General features: G+C 34.0%; 1 protein-coding gene across 1 annotated transcript in view; it reads left to right on the top strand.

Moving 5' to 3' along the window:
• Positions 1–20,914, top strand: part of LOC119828527 (nephrin-like) — a 79,290-nt gene that overhangs the window by 48,704 nt on the left and 9,672 nt on the right. The window contains exons 5-13 of the mRNA XM_038350707.1: positions 1,348–1,551; positions 3,929–4,080; positions 8,320–8,461; positions 13,621–13,751; positions 16,231–16,384; positions 16,852–17,005; positions 17,230–17,369; positions 19,674–19,810; positions 20,296–20,449. Coding sequence (XP_038206635.1) covers positions 1,348–1,551; positions 3,929–4,080; positions 8,320–8,461; positions 13,621–13,751; positions 16,231–16,384; positions 16,852–17,005; positions 17,230–17,369; positions 19,674–19,810; positions 20,296–20,449 — 1,368 coding nt within the window. The remainder of the gene's footprint in view (positions 1–1,347; positions 1,552–3,928; positions 4,081–8,319; positions 8,462–13,620; positions 13,752–16,230; positions 16,385–16,851; positions 17,006–17,229; positions 17,370–19,673; positions 19,811–20,295; positions 20,450–20,914) is intronic.

Here is a 20,914-nt window from a genome sequence, read left to right on the forward strand (position 1 = left end):
ATATATGGGCTGATGGTGGTATTAACGCAGCTTATAAAATTACAGCGTTGAATTCACTATTTATAATATTCCAATCAAACACAGATAGACACTGATATCACAGGGTGGGTTTTTATATAAAAATTGAATAAAGGAACAATAGATGTGCTGGAAATCGGTTCATTTGGTCCACATGACACATGTTTTCTAATACAATATGTGAAAAATTTACAGTAAAATTTTATTAAAATTTTAGGGGTTTTGAATTTTATCTACCTTCATATTATTGTCGATAGTTTTAACTACTTATTATAGGTTGTATTTCCTATTCGTATAAATCGCAACAAGGTTTATGTTGGAATAACGTTGCGAAACTGTCCTTCAATTCAATTCTAGGAATCGGCGCGATTCGGTGTTGAAACAGAACAGAAACCCGATCTCCTGGGGATGTTGACCAGGCCTCGCGTTTCATTTGTTTTTGGCTTAACGACTGTACTAATTAACATTTAAATGCTGAGCTTTATTGATATATAGGTATCTATTAAAAAGAATTGTCTTGAACTTGTAAGATATTTCTCTTTTTATTTTATATGGTAGTCTGGAAGAGATTGCTACCTAGCGATAAGACAAACGGCGGTCTTGTTTGTGTTTTATCTATGTTTTTCTGTAAATTTTTGTGTGCAATCAAGTATTATCTACTTATCTATCTAATTGTCGTTTGCTAGTCTCGTTAGAACTTTAGAAAAAATGGGCCAATTTTGATTTTATTATTATTTTGTTTTTGATGGATTCAGAATAGACAAGGTTTATAGGTAACAAAAATAAAGAGAATAATCTATGGCGTTGCGAAGTTCACCGGGTCAGTTAGTTATGTTGCAAAAATGGGTATTCTGTCTACTGTAGGCCTACTGTCTAAGAATAATGCTGCCACATAAACACCATAGAAATAGGCATTCCCAAAAAAAGTATCTATCGCGATTATTATCGAGTACTAGCTTTCCGCCCGCGACTGTGTCCGCGAGGCCAAAGGAAAAAAATTCTCGGATCACATACTATCTCTGTGCCAAATTTCATCAAAATCGGTTTAGTTGTTTACGTGTGAACAAGTTATATACAAACAGAGTTAATTTTCGCATTTATAACATTACGTTTTGAGCGTATGTGTGTTTTGATTTTATGCAATTGGTTAGGAAAAATTATGCTTTTATACATATCAAACATGTATATCTTGTTGTTTAATCATTACTTTTAAAATACTATCTAATCTTTTTTATCTATAATCAAATTTTTAGTATCAATGTATTTACCTACATTAAAAAAACGCATAAACGAACCGATATGTATTTAATATAACATCCGTTCACACAGGCGACCCGCGACCCTCAGTGATCTGGTATTTAGAGAACACGATAATCGACGAATCGTATGAGCAACGTGACGACGGCGTGACGACAAACGCGCTGTCGTTCCCGCGCGTCGGGAGGCAGCATCTCAACGCGAGGCTCATTTGTCAAGCCTCCAATACGAATTTAGCCCCACCGCAAAGCAAATTGCTGATTTTGGATATTAATTGTGAGTATAAACGCATTTGTTATTGTATATTATCTGTGCTTCGCAGTGTTACCCACGTTTTCTATACAGCCTAAAGTCTTGCGTCTATGGGCTATCTGACACTGAAATATTTTTTCAAATCGGATGAGTCGTTCCTGAAATTACCGCGTTCAACCAAACAAACAAACTCTTCAGCTATATGATATTAGTATAGATTTGTGCACGACAATTCACTGCTTTCAATAACCGACGTTTCAAAAAAGAAAGGATTGATTGATTGACTAAAATTGAATGTTTTTTTTTATTTAATACTCAATAACTCGTTAATCGATGACGTGATTCTTTTGAACAGGCTTTTTAGCTTCACTAGTACGCTTGAATTTACCCGGGTTTTGACTCGATTTTGACCCACTTTAAACGGATATATTTAAGTTAATACTTATCAAGAAACGATTAAGAAAGAGAAAGAACTTATTAAAATTCAATAACTTCATGAGCTTATATTAACCTGATTTAATAATCGTCAGGATTTATTCATTTCCTTAGTTTAGAAAAATTGGTAGAAATTTTCAGAATTTTTATCATTAGAGCGTGTTTTTTTTAATATAAATAGTATTATTGTGTCTTTTAGAAATTTCTCGTTATTTAGTCTTATTTTTATTTGGCGTGGTATTCCCTTCCCCATGAGCGTCGGTGACATTTTTTGTATTAGGTAAATAGTTAATATTTATTAATCGTAACATGCATTTAGATGGCTAGAGAGAAAAATGGTATTGTATTCATAATTAGTAATTACTTACTGAATATATCCGAGCAGCTTAACGATTTGCGTTAAATAGCAAATGTTAAATTTTAATAACGTACTGTATAATTCATGGGTGTATGTTTCCGGACATTATAGTGAAGTTCTGTATTTGATTACACGCGAAATTTTCAGTAAAATTATATTATAAGTTTCATTGATATACACTGAAAAATGTTTTGAATGTATTAATATTTATCTGTTATAATTTTTTAACATTCACATGTACAAAATGCACACACCCACAAAAATGTTCTAGATCAAATATCTTCAGTAAAAGATCTACCTGGGAAAGGTTAAACCAATTATTTTGGGCCTAACGATCTCAATTTGTAAATAACAACAGACAGTGAAATACTTCGAGATTTGATTTGTAAATACCTGAATATAACTCGCTTGTCTTTCACACAGAGATCGTTTTGTTTTGGAATGAAACTGCCACTTTATAAAACTTCTAAAAAGGTTTTAAGATACGTAATTGGAATTTATTTTGAAACAGTTGTCGATATTCAGTTAGTTCAAGAAGTGGGTACAATTTAACATATTATGAATTAATATATTTGTGAAGCTTCATTTAAAGGTGCTGTTTATAGGTGACTAGCATTTTTTTTTTATAATCTACGAAAAGTCATGATATTTTCATAGGATAATTGCTACGATGAGATGAACTTGAGGTTCATTTATTGTAAGGTCTCAATTCAATTTAGCATGCATTGAATATTATAATATAAACTTTCTAAATCTATTAGAATATATCTGAAGTTAATCTAAATTGATGTTCAACTATTTAATATAAATATAATATGTTTAAAAAACAGAATTTAACAATTTCAAATTCTATATTTAATATCACAAAGGTCAATTGACAGAAAGTAAAGATATATTGCAATGACACACCAAAGTTACAAAATTTGGTTGAATTTTTTGTAGGAATTTCTTTAGAGATTAAATTTCTTTATCTTACACCTTTAAACGAGCAATTCTTGCATATATATATATATATATATATATATATATATAATTGGAATCTCGGAATCGGCTCCAACGATTTTCATGAAATTTAGTATATAGGGGGTTTCGGGGGCGATAAATCAATCGATCTAGCTAGGAATATTTTTTAGAAAATGTCATATTCGTGTTTTTTTTTTCCTGACATCTATTGGTGAATAATAATACTATTTTGCTTCGTAGATAGCTGGCCAACTGAAATAACACATAGGCACTTTTTATACCGATATTCCTACGGGATACGGACTTACGCGGTTTCAACCTCGGGTCACAGCTAGTATAGATTAAATTGCATATAGTGACTTGACAGAATAGTATATATGAAAGAAATGTCGACCTTTCCCGTAAATGCGGATGAATTACAAACAATACACCGAAAGTGGCTCGACCGAACGCAGTGGGTTTTATCACAAGTCGTCTGTTTTAGTTACAACCCGGCGTAAACCGGGTTCAATTCCCCTGAGGGCTTAGGTATGCCTAAACGCATTTTCCCTTAAAAAAGGATTCGCCCATTGTCTTTGGAAACTAAGATTTAGATATAAGATTACCTTACCTTTGTCCAAAGGTATAAAATATCAAATATTTCAGTAAGGCCGCTGAGCGTGCAGATTTTGGGGCATGGCGGGCCGCTGTCCGCTGACCGTAGCTACGAGCTGCGATGCATCAGCGCTGGCTCCCGACCTCCAGCCATACTCTCCTGGTGGAAGGGGGACAAACCCCTGAAGAAAAATGTTAAAAATGTAAGTCAGTTTTAATTGATCATTCTAGTCTATAATTGTTAAGAGGAAATTCTGTTTATGTTATATTAATATTGTTAACGTAGAAGCATGTAATATGTGTAAGTTTGGAATCCTTACTACTATTATAAATACGTAAGTTTCTGTCTGCTTCTAGCTTCTTCACGACTAAACCACTCAACCGATTTGAATAACATTTAGTGCGCAGATAGTTTGAGACCTATGAAAGGACATATATAGATTTTATCAACGGTAACTATGCGAGTTCATTAGACTACGTGAGCGAAGCCGCAGCCAAAAAGCTATCTCAAAAAGCGATGGCTACTAGTAAAGAAGTGTTTCATTACTTAGTGTTAGCTTAGGGTTGCCATAACCCGTGCCATAGCCTGTGAGAAATAAATAACCTCCTTAGTACAATATTAGAAAGAATCCAGAGCTAATAAAAAATAAACCTATATTACGAGGATTTTTTTGGCTATATTTATAGACATATATATTATACAATATAAAAGCATTTTACATATAATTTTAAAAGATGTTACAATATTCTACTACTTTCATCCAAAGAGCCATTATAAGCCACATTATATTAAATATCATCGGTTTTAGAATAACGATAAATAAAACAATTTCTTTATTAAACAGAATATGGCGTCAGTTATATGGTGTTCCTAAGTCCTTTATTGTATAGATAGGATCCGTGCATCCAACATCCAAATGCTAGAAATTTCTCGAGTTGTATAAAGTTTTTCACAACATTGCTTGTGAAACGTAGCTTGAAAAATAAGTTTTTTTGGATTAAAATTTCAAAGGCGCTTGTATTAATATCCTATTATTATAATAATTACTAGGAATTTAATGGTAAATTACCGCCACGTGTAACTACTTCTCAGTAATTTCTCAATCTACGTAATTATTTATAATAAAAATATACCGCGAATTGTTAACCTCGTTTTTTGAAGAAAAACGTTAATTTAAAATATGAAATGCCTACTAGCGTTAAATCCATTACAAGATAACATTTCAATCGAAATCATTAAAATCTACTAGATTCTAAATTCTTCAAGACAAAAGATCTTTCTTGGAACCCTTATTGTTTTGCTTTACTCTGAAATTTATCTATCTGTTTTGATGGGAGCTGTTACGGGATTTTCTTATGAATTATCTCCAATCAACGGTTCCGAATAAATTCTATACAAATATTATCAGATATTTACAAATATTCATCCAGCTATAAAAAAATCTTTAGATAGAGTACTAGGCATTAATTATTACTTTAAAAAATTATACAGGTTCCTGAACATTTTTTTGTAGGTTCATTAATAATTTATATATACGAACAGCCAGATATTCGGAAATATTGAGCGATGTCTGGCGAAATAGTTTTTATAAATCGTTGGTTTTTATATACCTACTCATTCAAAGACATAACGCACTTAAGACATTTTTCTTTCTTGTCTAAGTTTCCAGTATAAAAACATAATTTTTATTGCAATACCTATATTCTTATAAATGCTATATGTATTTTATTAAAATATGTGGACAATTTAAATGACTATTTCACACCATTCAACGAATAGAACAATTCCCATTATAGCGAAAAGTCAAAAATATGCGATGAGTTACGCGGAGTTAGCATCAAAAAGATTTTGTATTTTTACCGGGGCTTTAATGGAGAACTTGGGCGAGGTAATCGAAGCCCCGTACATCAAAGTTATCGAAAATAATACTGGAATAATATAATTTGACATCGCCTTTGCTGTTTAATTATGGTTGAAATTGTCGATGATTACTGTAGGTTCGGATGGATTAAGTTGTGTTGGTTTTTTTTTTGCGATTGGTGCATGTCTTAGGAACTTTTTTATTTATTTTTTTGCTTTTTGTATATTTTTCGTTCAATCACAACACTATTTTTGATTAATTAATTTTTCAGCATGTTTTAGGTACTATTTAAATTGATTAAAAAAAAAACTAAGAATATGTTTTCTTTTCCACAATCAGAACTCTATTTTAAATTAATTAATGTTTCATTTTGTAAATAAGCGACTAAATATACCTACAGTGGATAAGCAATAAATGTTTTTATGCTCTTTGTAGTGACTAGAGAATTTGGGTTAGTACAAATTGATTCTAAAAAGGTAGGTAGGTAAGGAAAAATACATTTGTGTTTTACTAATTTCAATGCAAAGATACAATTGAAAACCCCAATCTCTATTTCTGAAATAGCTTGCTTATTCGACCATCACGCAAAAATGCTTAACTATAGCAGTCAGCCAAACAAGATGTAAACGGAAAAATAACTCACAAAAAGCTACGAATCTACCGCAGACAAATACAGTTTGTGATGATAGTATATGCTGGAATTCAATTAAGAAATCAATAGTGTTTGAATTTGCTTCAATGGTTTAAAAATGGATGGCGTTCACGCTGTATGTTTGTTTGTACCGGTGCCGCTGAATATTGACTTGTGTGTAAATAAAGGTAGAAAGCTATGGAAAGTTCGTTTTGCGTTTGACAGTAAAGGAACTGGTGCTTCCTTGTTTATATTGGAAAATAATTACAATGGACAGGTGTGGAATTGTCTGGAATACCTTAATTGTATTTTCGGAGTTTTATCGCTGTGCCGTGTAAAGAAAATGTTTCTTCAATTTTATACCAATTGCTTTCTCACTAAGATATTCATGTATCAATTAACTATATTAATCATTAATCTCACTAAGTGTTATCACAGGGCGAATTAAAAAAATACCGATTATCAAAAATTTTCGAAAAATGAAGGTTTAGAGATTTCCGTAAAGTTAATATCATTATTATATAATATATAATACATCTGAAATTAAAAGTGTCAGACCAGTTGTGCCACCAGCAAAAATGGTTAGTTTCTCTAATGTGTTAATTTGCTTGCTTTTGAGATTTAGCACGAGCGGATGCAGTTTGCGCGAGCGTTCATACAAAATGCGAGAAAAATGTATTCGAAACGGTGAATTTGAACATGTCCTCTAATTTTAGGAAACAAAAAGGACACAAGGAACTATAAACTTCTGTATTTAAAGCAAAATTGGTCCAAATTACGCCAAACAGTGACGTGAACGAGTTTTTAAAATTAGCGTCGGGCGAAATTTACGCTCAAATATTTCAAGTATCACAACGACCCACATTTTAGTTCCGTTTTTAGAATATTATGCACCAGTTCCCTGATAAATTTAATTATATCCAGTTCTCGTTCACTTTCATTGGCTTGCTTTTTTGTTTTACATTGAATAAATAGTAAAATACTTTGCGCCATTGATCTGAATTCCATCTCATTGTAGTATACATATTTTTTATATCAGAGCAAGGGAATTTTGTCGATCGTCAGTTAGTAAGCGACCATTACCACCCATAAATATTTTATAAATATTTGTAGAAGTAAACCTTTGCAAATGCGTTGCCAACTTACACACAGTAGCATGACATACAGTAGCATTTACATGCAATCATTTCACGTCGATTTTCTGTGGGGGTGTGATCCCTTCCCCGGTGCGAGCGGGCCCAATTTGTGCCGAAGCGTGCTCGATTCTCAAGATGCTATGCAACTCTATTATTAGTTAGTTGTAATGTTATACTGTTAATTATGCGAAATAATAATGCCTACGTATTATCAGATTAATAAAATACCCGTCTTACTGATTTATTTCTATTACGTATGATCAAATCGCTTATTGTCTCATTCCTATATCTTTTAAAGGTGCCTGCGTTTTACCTCAGGTTTTTTGCAAATTTTATTTTAAATTAGTTATTTGTGCAAGGTTATTTACAGCAAATTTTACAATAAATAGTGTCGTTTACTAATACATACGCCAAATACGAGGTGCACCAATAGCTATTTGATACAGTGTGTTAGCAAAACTAAAAAGCAATAAAAACAACTAAAACGAAAGAAATGAAACATATATGTTTCTGACATACGTGAAATAATTGTAGGTTAAACACTATAATAGTTGATGAGCGTGCGTGTGTGGATGTATGTTTGCATGTATAGTGTTCTTCTATAATTCTTGACCGATCAGCTGTGATATAACTTTATTAAATTATGATTTTACTATTACTGTATTATGTATTTAAAGATATGCAAAAAGCTAGAGAGTGGTAGCTACTTTTAACGCGATAAGGTATTTCCTTTGGGAATTTGTTTTGCCCACGCGGGTATAGCTGTTGGTAAAGTTTTCCAGAAAATCATTGAAACATCAATCTGTTCTACAGTTTTCTGACACCAACTCCACGACGAGCGTGGTGCAGTTCGTGCCAGAGGCTCGGGACAATGAAGGAGAGTTGACCTGCCGCGCCGAGAACCCTCGCCTCGCTGATGCTGTCCTAGAGGACACTTGGAAGTTGAATGTGCATTGTAAGTCCTTTATTATTTACTTTATACAATAACAATATAAAATACTATTAATTCACCTTTTCAAATTATCAGCAACTTCTATTTTTGCTAGCAGTTCTAAATTCTTGAAAATATTGTGTTGTTTCTACGCTAAGATTTCCTTTGTCGTGGGAGTAAATTTCATTCAGTGATACATTTCACACACATACAGATTTTTGTAATAATAATTAGAGCATAGAATAAAGAAAGTTGTGTACAAATATAGCATTGATTGAATAAATATATTTTGAAAAGAATTATCAATATGTTAATCTTACAGTAACATTACACTAGTATTTATTATATCCAATGCTCAAACTCAAACATCTATTCATTCAACTAGACTTCTTATAGAAGCACTTTTGAATCGTCATATTACACAATATATAAAATTAGCACCGGTTCGGAAGGCAGTTTCTACAGAGAAGAGCCGACAAAAAACTCTGTAGGTGCTCTTTTTCTTCTTTACTAAGTCTTACGGTTAAGTCTTGGAAGGGTTTTACAATGTCACTGGAATAATTAAAGTTTAAATAGTAGCCAGAAAGTTAGTCATTGTTGTGTGAATACTCCTGGGCCTTGGATTCCTCCTTGACATAACCATGGCCGAAATTAATCAAACTCAAAATCTATGTTTTCATGTAGATATTTTTGAATTGTCGTTTCGTCATCAGAACTTATGAAGAAAAGCTTGGAAATATTTTAATACTTTAATTATTCTATTCATTATCATATATTTACCGCCCCGGGTTTTAACGGGTGCAATAATACATGATATATTCATATAAACCTTCCTCTTGAATCATTCTATCTATTAAACAAAAACCGTCAAAATCTGAAGCGTAATCTAAATATCTGACATTTCTCCATCTACTACCATAGACTACGTCTGGTCTATACAACATATGCAATACAGACAGACAGACGGCTGAAAGTGAATCGGGATAAAAAGTATTCTTTCACCCAAGTTAGCACATATATCAAATTTCATCAAAATCCATTCAGTAGTTTCGGTGTGATTGACGGACAAATATCCAAACAAACTAACTTTAACATTGAAACGATAGAAAAAATTTGGTAACGAGGCGGGATTCGAATCCGCGATCTTTTTGCCAAACCGTAGCAACGCCTAGCCTCTCGGCCAGCCATGGTCTCGCCACAGCAACAGATTTTTTTCTATTCTTTCGGTTTTATGTGCTTAAGGGGCACCCCACGCCATCTATTGAGATGATTAAGAACCATCACAACCAATACGAAACATTATTTCAATGATTACAATATTGTATCGATGGAACGCGGCCTTTGCTAAATTTTAAGTTTTATATATATTATGTATTTTATATTAATGCTATAATACTATAAATTAAATGCTAAAAAAATAATCAAAAGCCGTTTAAAAACAATATGAGCAGTCGCAATCCACGATAGTGACAACAAGAAATATTACTCTCAAGACATCATGAGATCAGAAATCTAGAGGTCGTTGCCATTTCATAAAGGCCTGGGAAAATAACTAGCTTATGTTTGAAGACATTGTCAACGAAATTGGCTTGTAATGTAATATTATTTTCGTAACAAAACATTTCAATTTTTTACTTTTACGCAGTTACTCATGGTTATAAGTATATTTAGACAGAGAAATCATATAGTCAAATTAAATCTTATAGTTATATCTTATAAGTATATTTAGACAAAGAAAGACTCATATCTCTCTTTCTTACAATATTTGTATGAGAATGATTTATTATATTGTTTAACAACAAATTTGACACCGTTTGGAGTAATTTGACAGATTTTTTCAAATTAGTCTGCGAATAGTATTTTCTTGTGTTTGGTTTCACGCGAGTATTATACATTTAGAAATTAAAAACTTTTCAACGGATTTTAAAGTCTCCCCGTGACCACGCTCGCTGTAAAGTGTTCGAAACGTCGGGTTAATAATATAATGAATAAATCGCGTTTAAAATCCGTTGAAAAGTTTTTAGTCTGCGAATACTTGACTTTTATTACGAAAGCTGTGGTTTTGTGAGAAATGTTTGAAATGTATTTCTGTTGTATTAGCTTTTTTAACCATACTTTACTTATTTATTCAAGTAATAAATAATAAGATAATTTAGTTAAAAAAAAAACTATTTTGACTTAAGTCATTCTGTATTGTATAAGTAAAACTAGCGCCCCGAGGTTACACCCGCGTAAGTCCGTATCCCTTAGGAATATCGGGATGAAAAGTTGCCTATATGTTATTCCAGTTATCCAGCTTGTGATGGCCGATAATTTTTTGGCAGTTGCTCTTTACTTTATTTGTACACTTGCATAAGGTTCGCGAGACACACTCGCACTTGACCGATTTTTTTATATAAGCTATAAGACTATATAACTACGTTTGTCTGGTAGTTATTTATTTATTTATTTAACTCTTCAAAAATATTGTACCTAAATGAAAGAAAATTTTAAAATGTTAATTAAATGTTTTATGAAGTTGCAGAACAAAGTGTACAATTTGTTTGGCGGTCTTAAGAAGGCCATTTAGAAGTGATCTCTTCCAGGCAACCATCATAAAACGTTACGAGCATACTAACAAACTTAATTTAGTTATGTGAATAGATTTGGTTAGAGTTACTAATAACTAGGAACATCTACGGGAATCAAACATAAGCCATTGAACTAGAAAACTGTTGTATTAGTTAATAACATCACCGATATCATTTGATGAAAGCTCTCAGCGAAATTGGGAGGAAATAATTGCAATACATCGAGCGGCGACCAGACCCCACCCCTGTGGGGGGAACTGTCCATCAACGTTGGTTCTAATCGACCAACCAATAATTAAAGCTGCGGGAAACCTGTAATGGTTATAATCAACTGGAGTTATTTTTGGTTCATAGTCCGCTAGTAGGTGATTATTGTGTGGGGAATGTATAGATTTGTAGTTAGTTTGTTTAATGAGGAGGTAGGTTTGTTAGCGCGAATCATACTATCACAATGTATCACGCTAATGTTATAAATGTGAAAGTTTGTTTTTGTGGATGTTTTTCCGTCAATCACGCTGTACTACTGAACGGATTTTAATGAAATTTGGTGTACAGAGAGGGTATGAGCTGACTTGGGTGATAGGATACTTTTATACCGATTAAATGCTTCCTTGGGATAAAACAGGAATCTTGATATCCAGGCGGAGCTGGGACGAGTGTCTAGTATACTATATTAGATAACGAAAAAGAAATAGGCCGCCCAAGAATGGCTTATGAGTGTAAAATATAATAATATACGTTCTTTTTGGTCGTGTGATGTGCAGTCCATATTCCGTAGTACTAGGAATTGCGTCATTATGTATATTACAAGTAGGTTAAATTTTGTATAAACAGTGTTTACGTATAGGCATTGTGTTTTTGGCTTGCATATAGTTATTTATATCTTTGCGTAGAAGTAAATAAGGCGTAAACTGTAAGACGTTTATGAATAAACAAGCTGTTGCCCGCTATCCGCGTGGTTACATAAAGTTTCCATGGTACAAACTTTCATAACTTATTTTCCCTTGGGGGTAGAATTTATCAAACTCATTTCTAAGCGGTTAGCTATATCAACGTTGCTATCTGCATGCTAAATTTCAGACCAATCGGTCCAGTAGTTTTGACTGTGCATTGATAGATCATTCAATCGGTTACCTCTGCGTTTATATAGATAGTAGCTGCATCCCACGGCTTCACCCGCGTAAGTCTGTATCCCGTTGGAATATCGAGATAAAAAGTTGCCTATATGTTATTCCAGTTGTCCAGCTGTCTACGTACCAAATTTCATTGCAATCGGTTCAGTAGTTTGCGCGTGAAAGAGCAACAAACACACACACATCCTTACAAACTTTCGCATTTATAATATTAGTAGGAAGGATTAGTAGGATAGGTTAGGATTATGTTTTATACTGAAAGTATAACCGCTGAATATAAATGATAAATATATAAATATACATTAGCGATTCAAATGAAACATATTTTTTACTTGCGGTAGCTTCGTAATGGATGGACATATTTAAATAAACATGGAAATAGCATCACTCCACATTATAAAACAAAGTCGCATATCGGGACAGTCAGAGAAAGCTACTTTAAATGCATAGCAGTATTTTATAGATAGAATGATCGAAGAGGAAGGTTTATATGAATAATAACATGTAACTATTCCGAATTTCACGTGCGTGCCAATACACGGGCAAAAGCTAGTTTATAATAATAAATGCTTGCTCAAAATTGGAGTCAATCTTGCTCCTGCTATAATTGATCGTTATTAATCTATTTTTTATATATAAAGTACAAGCTCTGATAAAAGTTTTGTCTGTAGGTAATTCCGGTAGCAACAACCTACATCACAGCTTGTATTATCACCGAGTATATATTATATTACATCTATAACATAATGATGAGCAGATTGCCACTCAAACGTCAACGGAATTTCACAGCTGTCTCAAGTCCGACAGATATTCACTTTGACGTTTGCAGCTGTGCATTCTCGTGCTAGAATTGGGTAAAATTATCCTTAATCTTAATCGTTTTGTATATACTGTCCGCTGGCCTCGGTTCCACTTGGCTTGTAATGGGATTCAAATATAGCAATATCATCTTCATCGTTATATATAGGAATGGTCTTATTAATACTAGTTATATAAAACTGAAGCGTTCGTTTGTTCGAATGTGCTATTATCAGAAACTACTGCACCGATATCTACATGAACCTTGAATGCTTTAAACTATATATGTACCACGGGCAAAGTCAGGGCGGATCGTTAGTATCACATAAAGGTATAACAATAAACTATCATATGGATATAGCTTTATCACTTGCCGATAAAATGTTATTTAATTATAATTGTAGAAATTAAATGCATTAGTTTCTGTTGTCGTACTACGTTTATTGCTTAATAATAATAGCAATATTTTCAGTTTACTTTTTTCTGTTGATTTTAAAAAGTGCTTGAATTATATACATACAGTTGAATAAATAACAATGTGATGAAATCTATGGCTTTAGAATTTTTTAATTCTGTGAAACGTTTTCTAGGCTTTGTGTTTGAATCAGAATTTTAATATGACAAATAAATATACCTATGTTGTTGTTATATGGTTTATTACATGCTTTAATTATTTTCCCAGATGTGCCAATCGTGAGTCTCAAACTGGGATCGAATCTGAGTCCAGAACACATTAAGGAAGGCGACGATGTTTATTTTGAATGCAGCGCGCGAGCAAACCCGCGGCCCGATAGGTTTACTTGGTTTAAACAAGTAAGGTTTTATACATTCATAAGTGTTGTATAAATTTAGTATCTCTTTCATCAAGTCTAACATCGGCACATTGGTTCGAAGAAACGTAGAACCGAAGGGTACCCGGGTTCGATACCCGGTGGGAACAATGACAAAAAAATAATTTAAAAAGGGAATATTCAAAAAACGTCTTAAAAAGTCAGGGCACAGAAAAGCAGAAGTCCATAAAGAAAATCAAAAGCGAAACAGTTGCAATATACATTTGCCCCATACCCCACTGCGGGAAACGAGATTTCGCACCTACACTTATTCTGAGGAAAAATATTGCTTTAATTACATAACTTCTCTTTACGGTTAGTATCTTTATCCAAGTAGAGACAAATGAAACAAATTAAAAAGCATTAAAATTCACTTGAATTATAAATGGTGTATTTAACAACACTTCCATCTATGTAGACTACCGTATTCCCGCGGCTTCACTCGTGTGGTACCCGAATTAAATATAGCTAAGTTAGCAATTAAATAGCTAAGTGCGTGTACATACACATCCGATCTGTTTTTGTGTGAAAGATTAACAAACATACAATGTCACAAAGTTCCACGTTGGTAATATCAAAGGGATTAGAAGGGATTAAATTTCCTTTGGGCGTAAAGCGAGAAAAGTTACTCTTAAATTCATTCTTTAAAAATCTCCATTCATAACGATAAATATGGAAGAACTAAATGGACCTGAAATTAATACCTTCCTTTCATTGACATAATATGTTCAGGAGATACCGCCTGGTGATAGAGGGACAAACAGACAGACAAACGGACAGCAGTCTTAGTAATAGCGCCCCTTGTGTACTAAGTCCTAAAATACATATTTCCATTGATGCATACAAATTTCTGTTTAACATACTAATATGATATTTATTTATGTCAGATCACTGGGGTGTTATGCATTTGAGATGAAACGTTAAACTAAAATCTTATTTATATCTTGACTTATGAATTATGTAACATTATATTGCGAGCACTAGCGTGGTATAATTATTATAATATACTAGCTGCACGCCCCGGCCCCACCCGGGTAGTCTTTTATCGTAATTGAAATAATATAAACTATCATACTTTTAATTTGGATCAAACTGCACACGGTGTACAAATTTTGATTAAAATCGGTTGAGTAGTTTAGGAATCCATCGCGGACAAACAACGTGACACGTAAGTTATATAAATTTAAAAACCATTCACGTTTTCATCCTTTAACCAATTAAGTATTTACTTTTGTTATATATTCATTCACTGATTAATAGGTTGACATATGTAAAAAGTTTTAGGCTTTATTCAATGATCAAACACGTGTGCCGCCCACAGCTACTAAATTAGTAGAATATTTTGGATTTAGTTTGATTCAACTACCTGCTCTCTGTGGTAAAAGACCTTAATCATTTATTCTCTTTAATTGACATTACGTGTAAGTGGTCGTTTGGATTCCTTATAGTAACGATTTCATATTTTGTGAAGTGGGGAAATATTCTGTACTTTATTTTTTTGTAAGGGAAGAGAAAAGAAAATACTATTACATTCATTCATCAGGTAGTTAATAAGATTAAAAACAATATTAAAAGTGATCTTCCTTTGTACTTTCCTTCAAATACATTTCGCTTTTAAAAAAACCTTGTGCGAATTAAAAAGTATGCAAAACTAAAAACCAGCGAATAATTGCCCTACAAAATAGTGCTGATTCATCATCATCATCAGCCCATATTTTTGCTGGGACACAAGCCTCCTATGAGTGCTGATTGTTATTACTAAAAACTACACGAGATTAGGTTACCATAATACTTTAGAAAATCATGAATTTTTAATTATGACGAATGTATTTTCGACATCCAAGCAAAATAGAACATTATTTTACTTTGATTTGTTGGGAAAACAGTAATAAATTTCTTATAAAAATAAACATATCTACATACTCTGTAAGTATATTATTGATTTAGGTTATCACAGTGCTTATATTCAATTTGTTGTTTGGCTAAAAGGTTTTCAAGCGCTATATACATAAAAGTTGGATCCGTTTTAACGTATGTTAGTATTTATCTAGAAGCACCTTCCGACGAGCTTTTAGCTAAAGTATACGAATGTAATGAAATAATAACAATATTATATTTAATATGTTTTAAAATGTGCGTTCAATTTTCTTGCCTTTGATTTCACTTGTCAGAAATACCCATATGGGTTTCCATTGATGTTTTAATATTCCTATATTAAAGTTTTCAATAGTTTCAAATATACGCTTTTTACTTTTGTAAATAAAAAAAAGGCACAATAAAAATTGGTCACTGATTGAAAATATTAATCTTTGCATCTTTCATTTCCAGAAAAATATTTTCATGATTTCTATGATGATCTTTCACCTTCAATAAATAACGAAAAAAAAAAAATTGAAAACCGACTTTAATTCTCGTACTTTTAGCAGTGTGCCACAAACACTCTATAGCCCTTTCTTCTCCAGGGCTCAGAGATATCTCACAACGCAAGTGGGCTGATAGTTGGGGAGCAGAGGTTGGTGCTACATAACGTGCAGCGCAGTGCTGCCGGGGACTACACCTGCGCTGCCAGCAACGAGGAGGGTAGCGCCAGCAATACTGTCAGCTTGCAGGTTGCGTGTGAGTACGAATAAGAACCAACTCCGATGGCGCCTTAACTAAAGCAGCACGACGGAACACAGTGAGGTTTCAGTCGGTAAGAATCCGACATAACCCACGGCTCCTTCATTTTCCTCCTTTGACTTGGTCTCATTGGTCTTTGTTTAATGCTTGTGGACGCGTTTTAATCAGAATCAGAAGCACAATCAGAATCAGAATCCCAATGCAAGAAAAAAGAAACGGCTGCGTGTAAGTAGGTCTCATTGGTCTTTGGTTAATGCTTGTCAACATGTTTGAATCAGAATCAGAATGAGAATTATAATAAGGATTAGAATGACAGTTATAATAAAAATGAAAATGTCATCCATTTAAAAAAAAAGTAGTGTAAAAAAAAAAGATATTTACAAAAATTTACATGTGTAACAAGCAGGTTTATTTTTGTCGTGGGTGCTGGAAAAATGATTCAGAATTTGTTCTTTTTTGCCCAGATCCTCCATCATGTAAATCATCAGACGGTCACACGTTCGGGGCGCTTCTCAGCGAGGTGGTGGAACTGAAGTGCGAGGTGGATTCTAGCCCCGCGCCCACTCGCTTCGTGTGGACTATGAATAGCTCAGGACAGGCCCGGGAAATAGACCCTGCGTGAGTATACTTACAAGTGAATGCTATGCGATCCTACGTATAATACGTCATTCACTCAGATTCACAATTTCTAAATACTTATTCTAGTTAGTTTACTGTCAGTAGAATCATAAAAATTGCATGAAAATGTCAAAAAATGGTAAATAGGCTGTCAGTGATTTGATCAGCAAGCCTTGAAAGTCGACAACGTTGAAACAATATCACAACAAGTTATTTTTCCGAAGGTTATCGCAACAAGCCGGTTGGGTATCCACGCTACGGTACACGCCACGCTCGGCAGCTGACTTCGGGGCGGTGTGGTGCGCGGCTGTCAACGTGGCCGGCAGACAGAGCGAGCCCTGCTCCTTTACCGTTGTATCTGCTAGTGAGTGATCTTTGACTGACTTATTGTTTCGTCTGATGGCAAGCGATCACTACCGCCCATGAACATCATCACCACGGCGTCAATTAGTTGCGTTAGTGAACAAACCCTTTTAAACCTCATTTGTTAAAACAATAAAACTATTAACTTGAACATTTCTAGGTCAAATTGAATGAATTGTATTTAATGTAGCTGATTATATTTTCTATCCAAAGCTTTCTAAGTAAAAAAAAATGCTCTCGAAATAAAAACAATTCCAACCAGAGGAACTGAAAAATAAACTACGAATACTTTCCGCTAGCGCTCTGTCCCACCTCATTGCCGGCAACCATTTGTCTGACCGCTACACTACATTTTTCACATACAAATAAATATTCACAGAAATTGTAAGGGAATACTCTATTGGTATCGGGTAAATGGGAAAGGATTTTTAAAAGCCTGCTGTTTTTAGGGCAGTTTAAAATACAACTATATAAAGCAAACTAATTGACTAATATTATTTAAAGTACTCCCACTTGAAATAGGGGACTTCTGAAAATCAACAGACGTCCTTACAAATGCAGAATATGCTATGGACTATTTTTTTCAGTACCACGCTGCTACATTTTATTTTGACATAATTCTAACTTGATGTCGAAATAAAATATTGTTCTTTCTAACTTTGTTTGGTGTTTTGTTTAACTTATACACGAGTTGAGTTTACTTGTGTCCAATCAGAGTTAAAAGAAACGTAGGTAATCTCCCCACATACTCTCATTTGATGCTCAGCTCTTTTTGACATTTTATTTTTACCTATTAATCAAGATTACAATTATGTGTTTATTTAAGTTGTGCCTTGATTTAAACTCAATGTTATATGAAACAGGACTCTCAGTAAGACAATATATTTAGAGACTTTTATTTATCGTCGATGTACTCTGATGACGTCACATGTTATATAATGATGTCATATCACGCCTATGAATACTCCTCTATGACCTTATCAAACTTCGTTGTTCCCCCGCCCCGTATATTATGTGAACGACACCTAAAGCAATACAAATATTTGTTTATGTACAAACGAATGGAGCGACTCGCCGTACAATTCAGAAACACGACGAAAACATCGGAGATCAAATAGAATCTCTTATCGAAATTTCTGTATAAATTACTATCATTTTCCAATAACAGTTCTGGCATACATCAAGCTAGGTAAAGTTTCTTACTGAATTTCCGTCGAATTCTCTCAGCTAACTTCTCGACTGCGGTGAATTGTTCAAAAATTACAATTCAAATGCTTTCCAAAAGAGTTGGATAGCGGGGATGCTACTTATTATAAAAGTTTCTAGATGGTCGAAATTGCGAGATAGTTTTCACTCTCAAATTCCAAGTTTTGCTGCATTATTTAGTTAATTTTATACTAACGCAATAAATAGAATCCTTCCTGATAAAGGGCGAAGTATTATTTGTTTGTGTGCCTTTCTTTCACGTCACAACGGAGGATTTTGAGTCACAACGAGGGTGAACCATGTCAGTTCCACAGGAATTTCCTTTGACAACGCGGGCAAAGCCGCCGGCGGAAAGCTAGGGCGATTTATCAAGGTGTTTTAATGGCATATTTTTATTATAAACCATTATTTTTGTTTAATCTTTCGTATAAGTACATAAATATTTAATGAATTTTCTTTATGTTTGTTTTATCGTTTGTGCTCTAATGTAACACCCACACACATGTTATCCTCGAATAAACGAAGTGATTTTAACGTTCCGATCAAATATGAATGAATTTAATGGACTATTTACACTTTAAAAGCTTTTTACAAGCACAAAGTAGCAAAAAATATAAAAAAAGCACTGAAAATATTACTTTATTCTAGTGATACATAATCTTTGTTGTTTATAGATTTGTTTAATAAAAGTTGTTTTTGTGTTACCTTATTCGATAAATCAACTATAAATACTTTTTGACTTACTAATACTTTAAAGATTTCTCGTTTATAGCATAAACAATCCATCAAATATATAGCGTGTCAAGCCTGGATTCCACATCAGAATAATTGGTGTGTTACAAGACTTGACATTTATAGCATATTATGTTGATATGAGGAACAGAGACAGGGCTTCTTAGTTCATAGCATAGTAGTTATAATAATATTCATGCTTATTTCAATAGGGTTGACACAGTAGGAGTTTATCGATATTATTTTTTTTATTGAACATTAACATTATTTTCAAAAAGACTGATATCTTAATGTAATATTTTTTTAAGTAAATTTTATTATTATTAAAGTATCAAAGTTGTGCTGAATTTTGCTCTTTCCATCAAAGGTGTACCATCAGCACTCCATAACTGCTCCGTTGTGAACCAGAGCATGGAGTCCCTGCAGGTGGAATGCGAGGAGGGCTTCGACGGGGGCCTGCCACAGGACTTCCACCTGGAAGTGCTGGAACTGCCTTCGATGATAGTAAGTAATTAAATATTGTAGAAGTCGGCTTAAAAAATATGCCGCATTTTATTGAAGTGATGTAATTAATCCTTATCCTTATTCCTTAAAAGTGGGCAAGCGTATTCATGGGCGATGGTGACCGCTTACCATCAGGCGAACAACCAGCTCAGTTGCCCGCTATGACTTAAATTTAAAAAGCGGTTAATATGATGAGAGAAATATTCACATAATTATACGCGGCAATAAATATGTGAAGAAACGGCGGAATTGAGCACGTTTCAGTACAAATTGGGCCAGCTCGCACCAGGGAAGTACCACACCCGCACAGAGAACCGGCGTGAAATAAGTTTGTTTCGGTGAGGCCAGTTTCCTTTTCCTCTACCCATTCCTTCTCTATCCAGTCGTCAATCCTTTCCTTATCCCTTACTCCTCAAAAGCGTGTAATCCCTTAACATCCGGCGAACCCTCAGCTTGAGCTAAAAATAAATCCCTTGTTTCCCTAGGTACAAGCAAACATTACGTCGAACAGATCCGTGTTCACAGTAAGCGGGTTGTCCACTGCTGGCGGGCTTCTGCTGCACGTGTACGCGGCCAACAGCAAGGGGAGGGGGGAGGGGCTCTCACTATACAGCCTCGTCTCGCCTGATAGATATACTGGTATGAACTGGTTTGTTTATAATTGTTTATTAGAACCGATTTTATCGCTTCCTGATAATGTCTCTGATTGACATATGTTTACACTAATATTAAGAGGAAACATTATTTTTTAGCTTACTTATATCGATTGATATCGACTCTCATGATTCATCTATGAATGTTTTTATTTTGATATGTAAAGTGACTCGACTCTGGCCTCGAACCACTAGCATTTAGTTGTTATTCGGCGGCGACCGCTGCTCCAGTGCATAATCACTAGTTTTTGCACAAAACGCAAGCCGTACATTACGGATAACCGAACCGTTATTTATTACATGCGATAATAGCTCGTCGGTTTCATAACGTGACCGCGTAATGGTGTGGTTACATTCATGGATCACCCGTGATCTGATTATTGATTAAATACACCTCAATATCCTCTTAACCGGTTCACATTTCTATGAATAGTCGATGCCCGCGAATATA

This window comes from Zerene cesonia, chromosome 8 (assembly GCF_012273895.1).
Source record: "Zerene cesonia ecotype Mississippi chromosome 8, Zerene_cesonia_1.1, whole genome shotgun sequence".
Lineage (NCBI taxonomy): Eukaryota > Metazoa > Arthropoda > Insecta > Lepidoptera > Pieridae > Zerene > Zerene cesonia.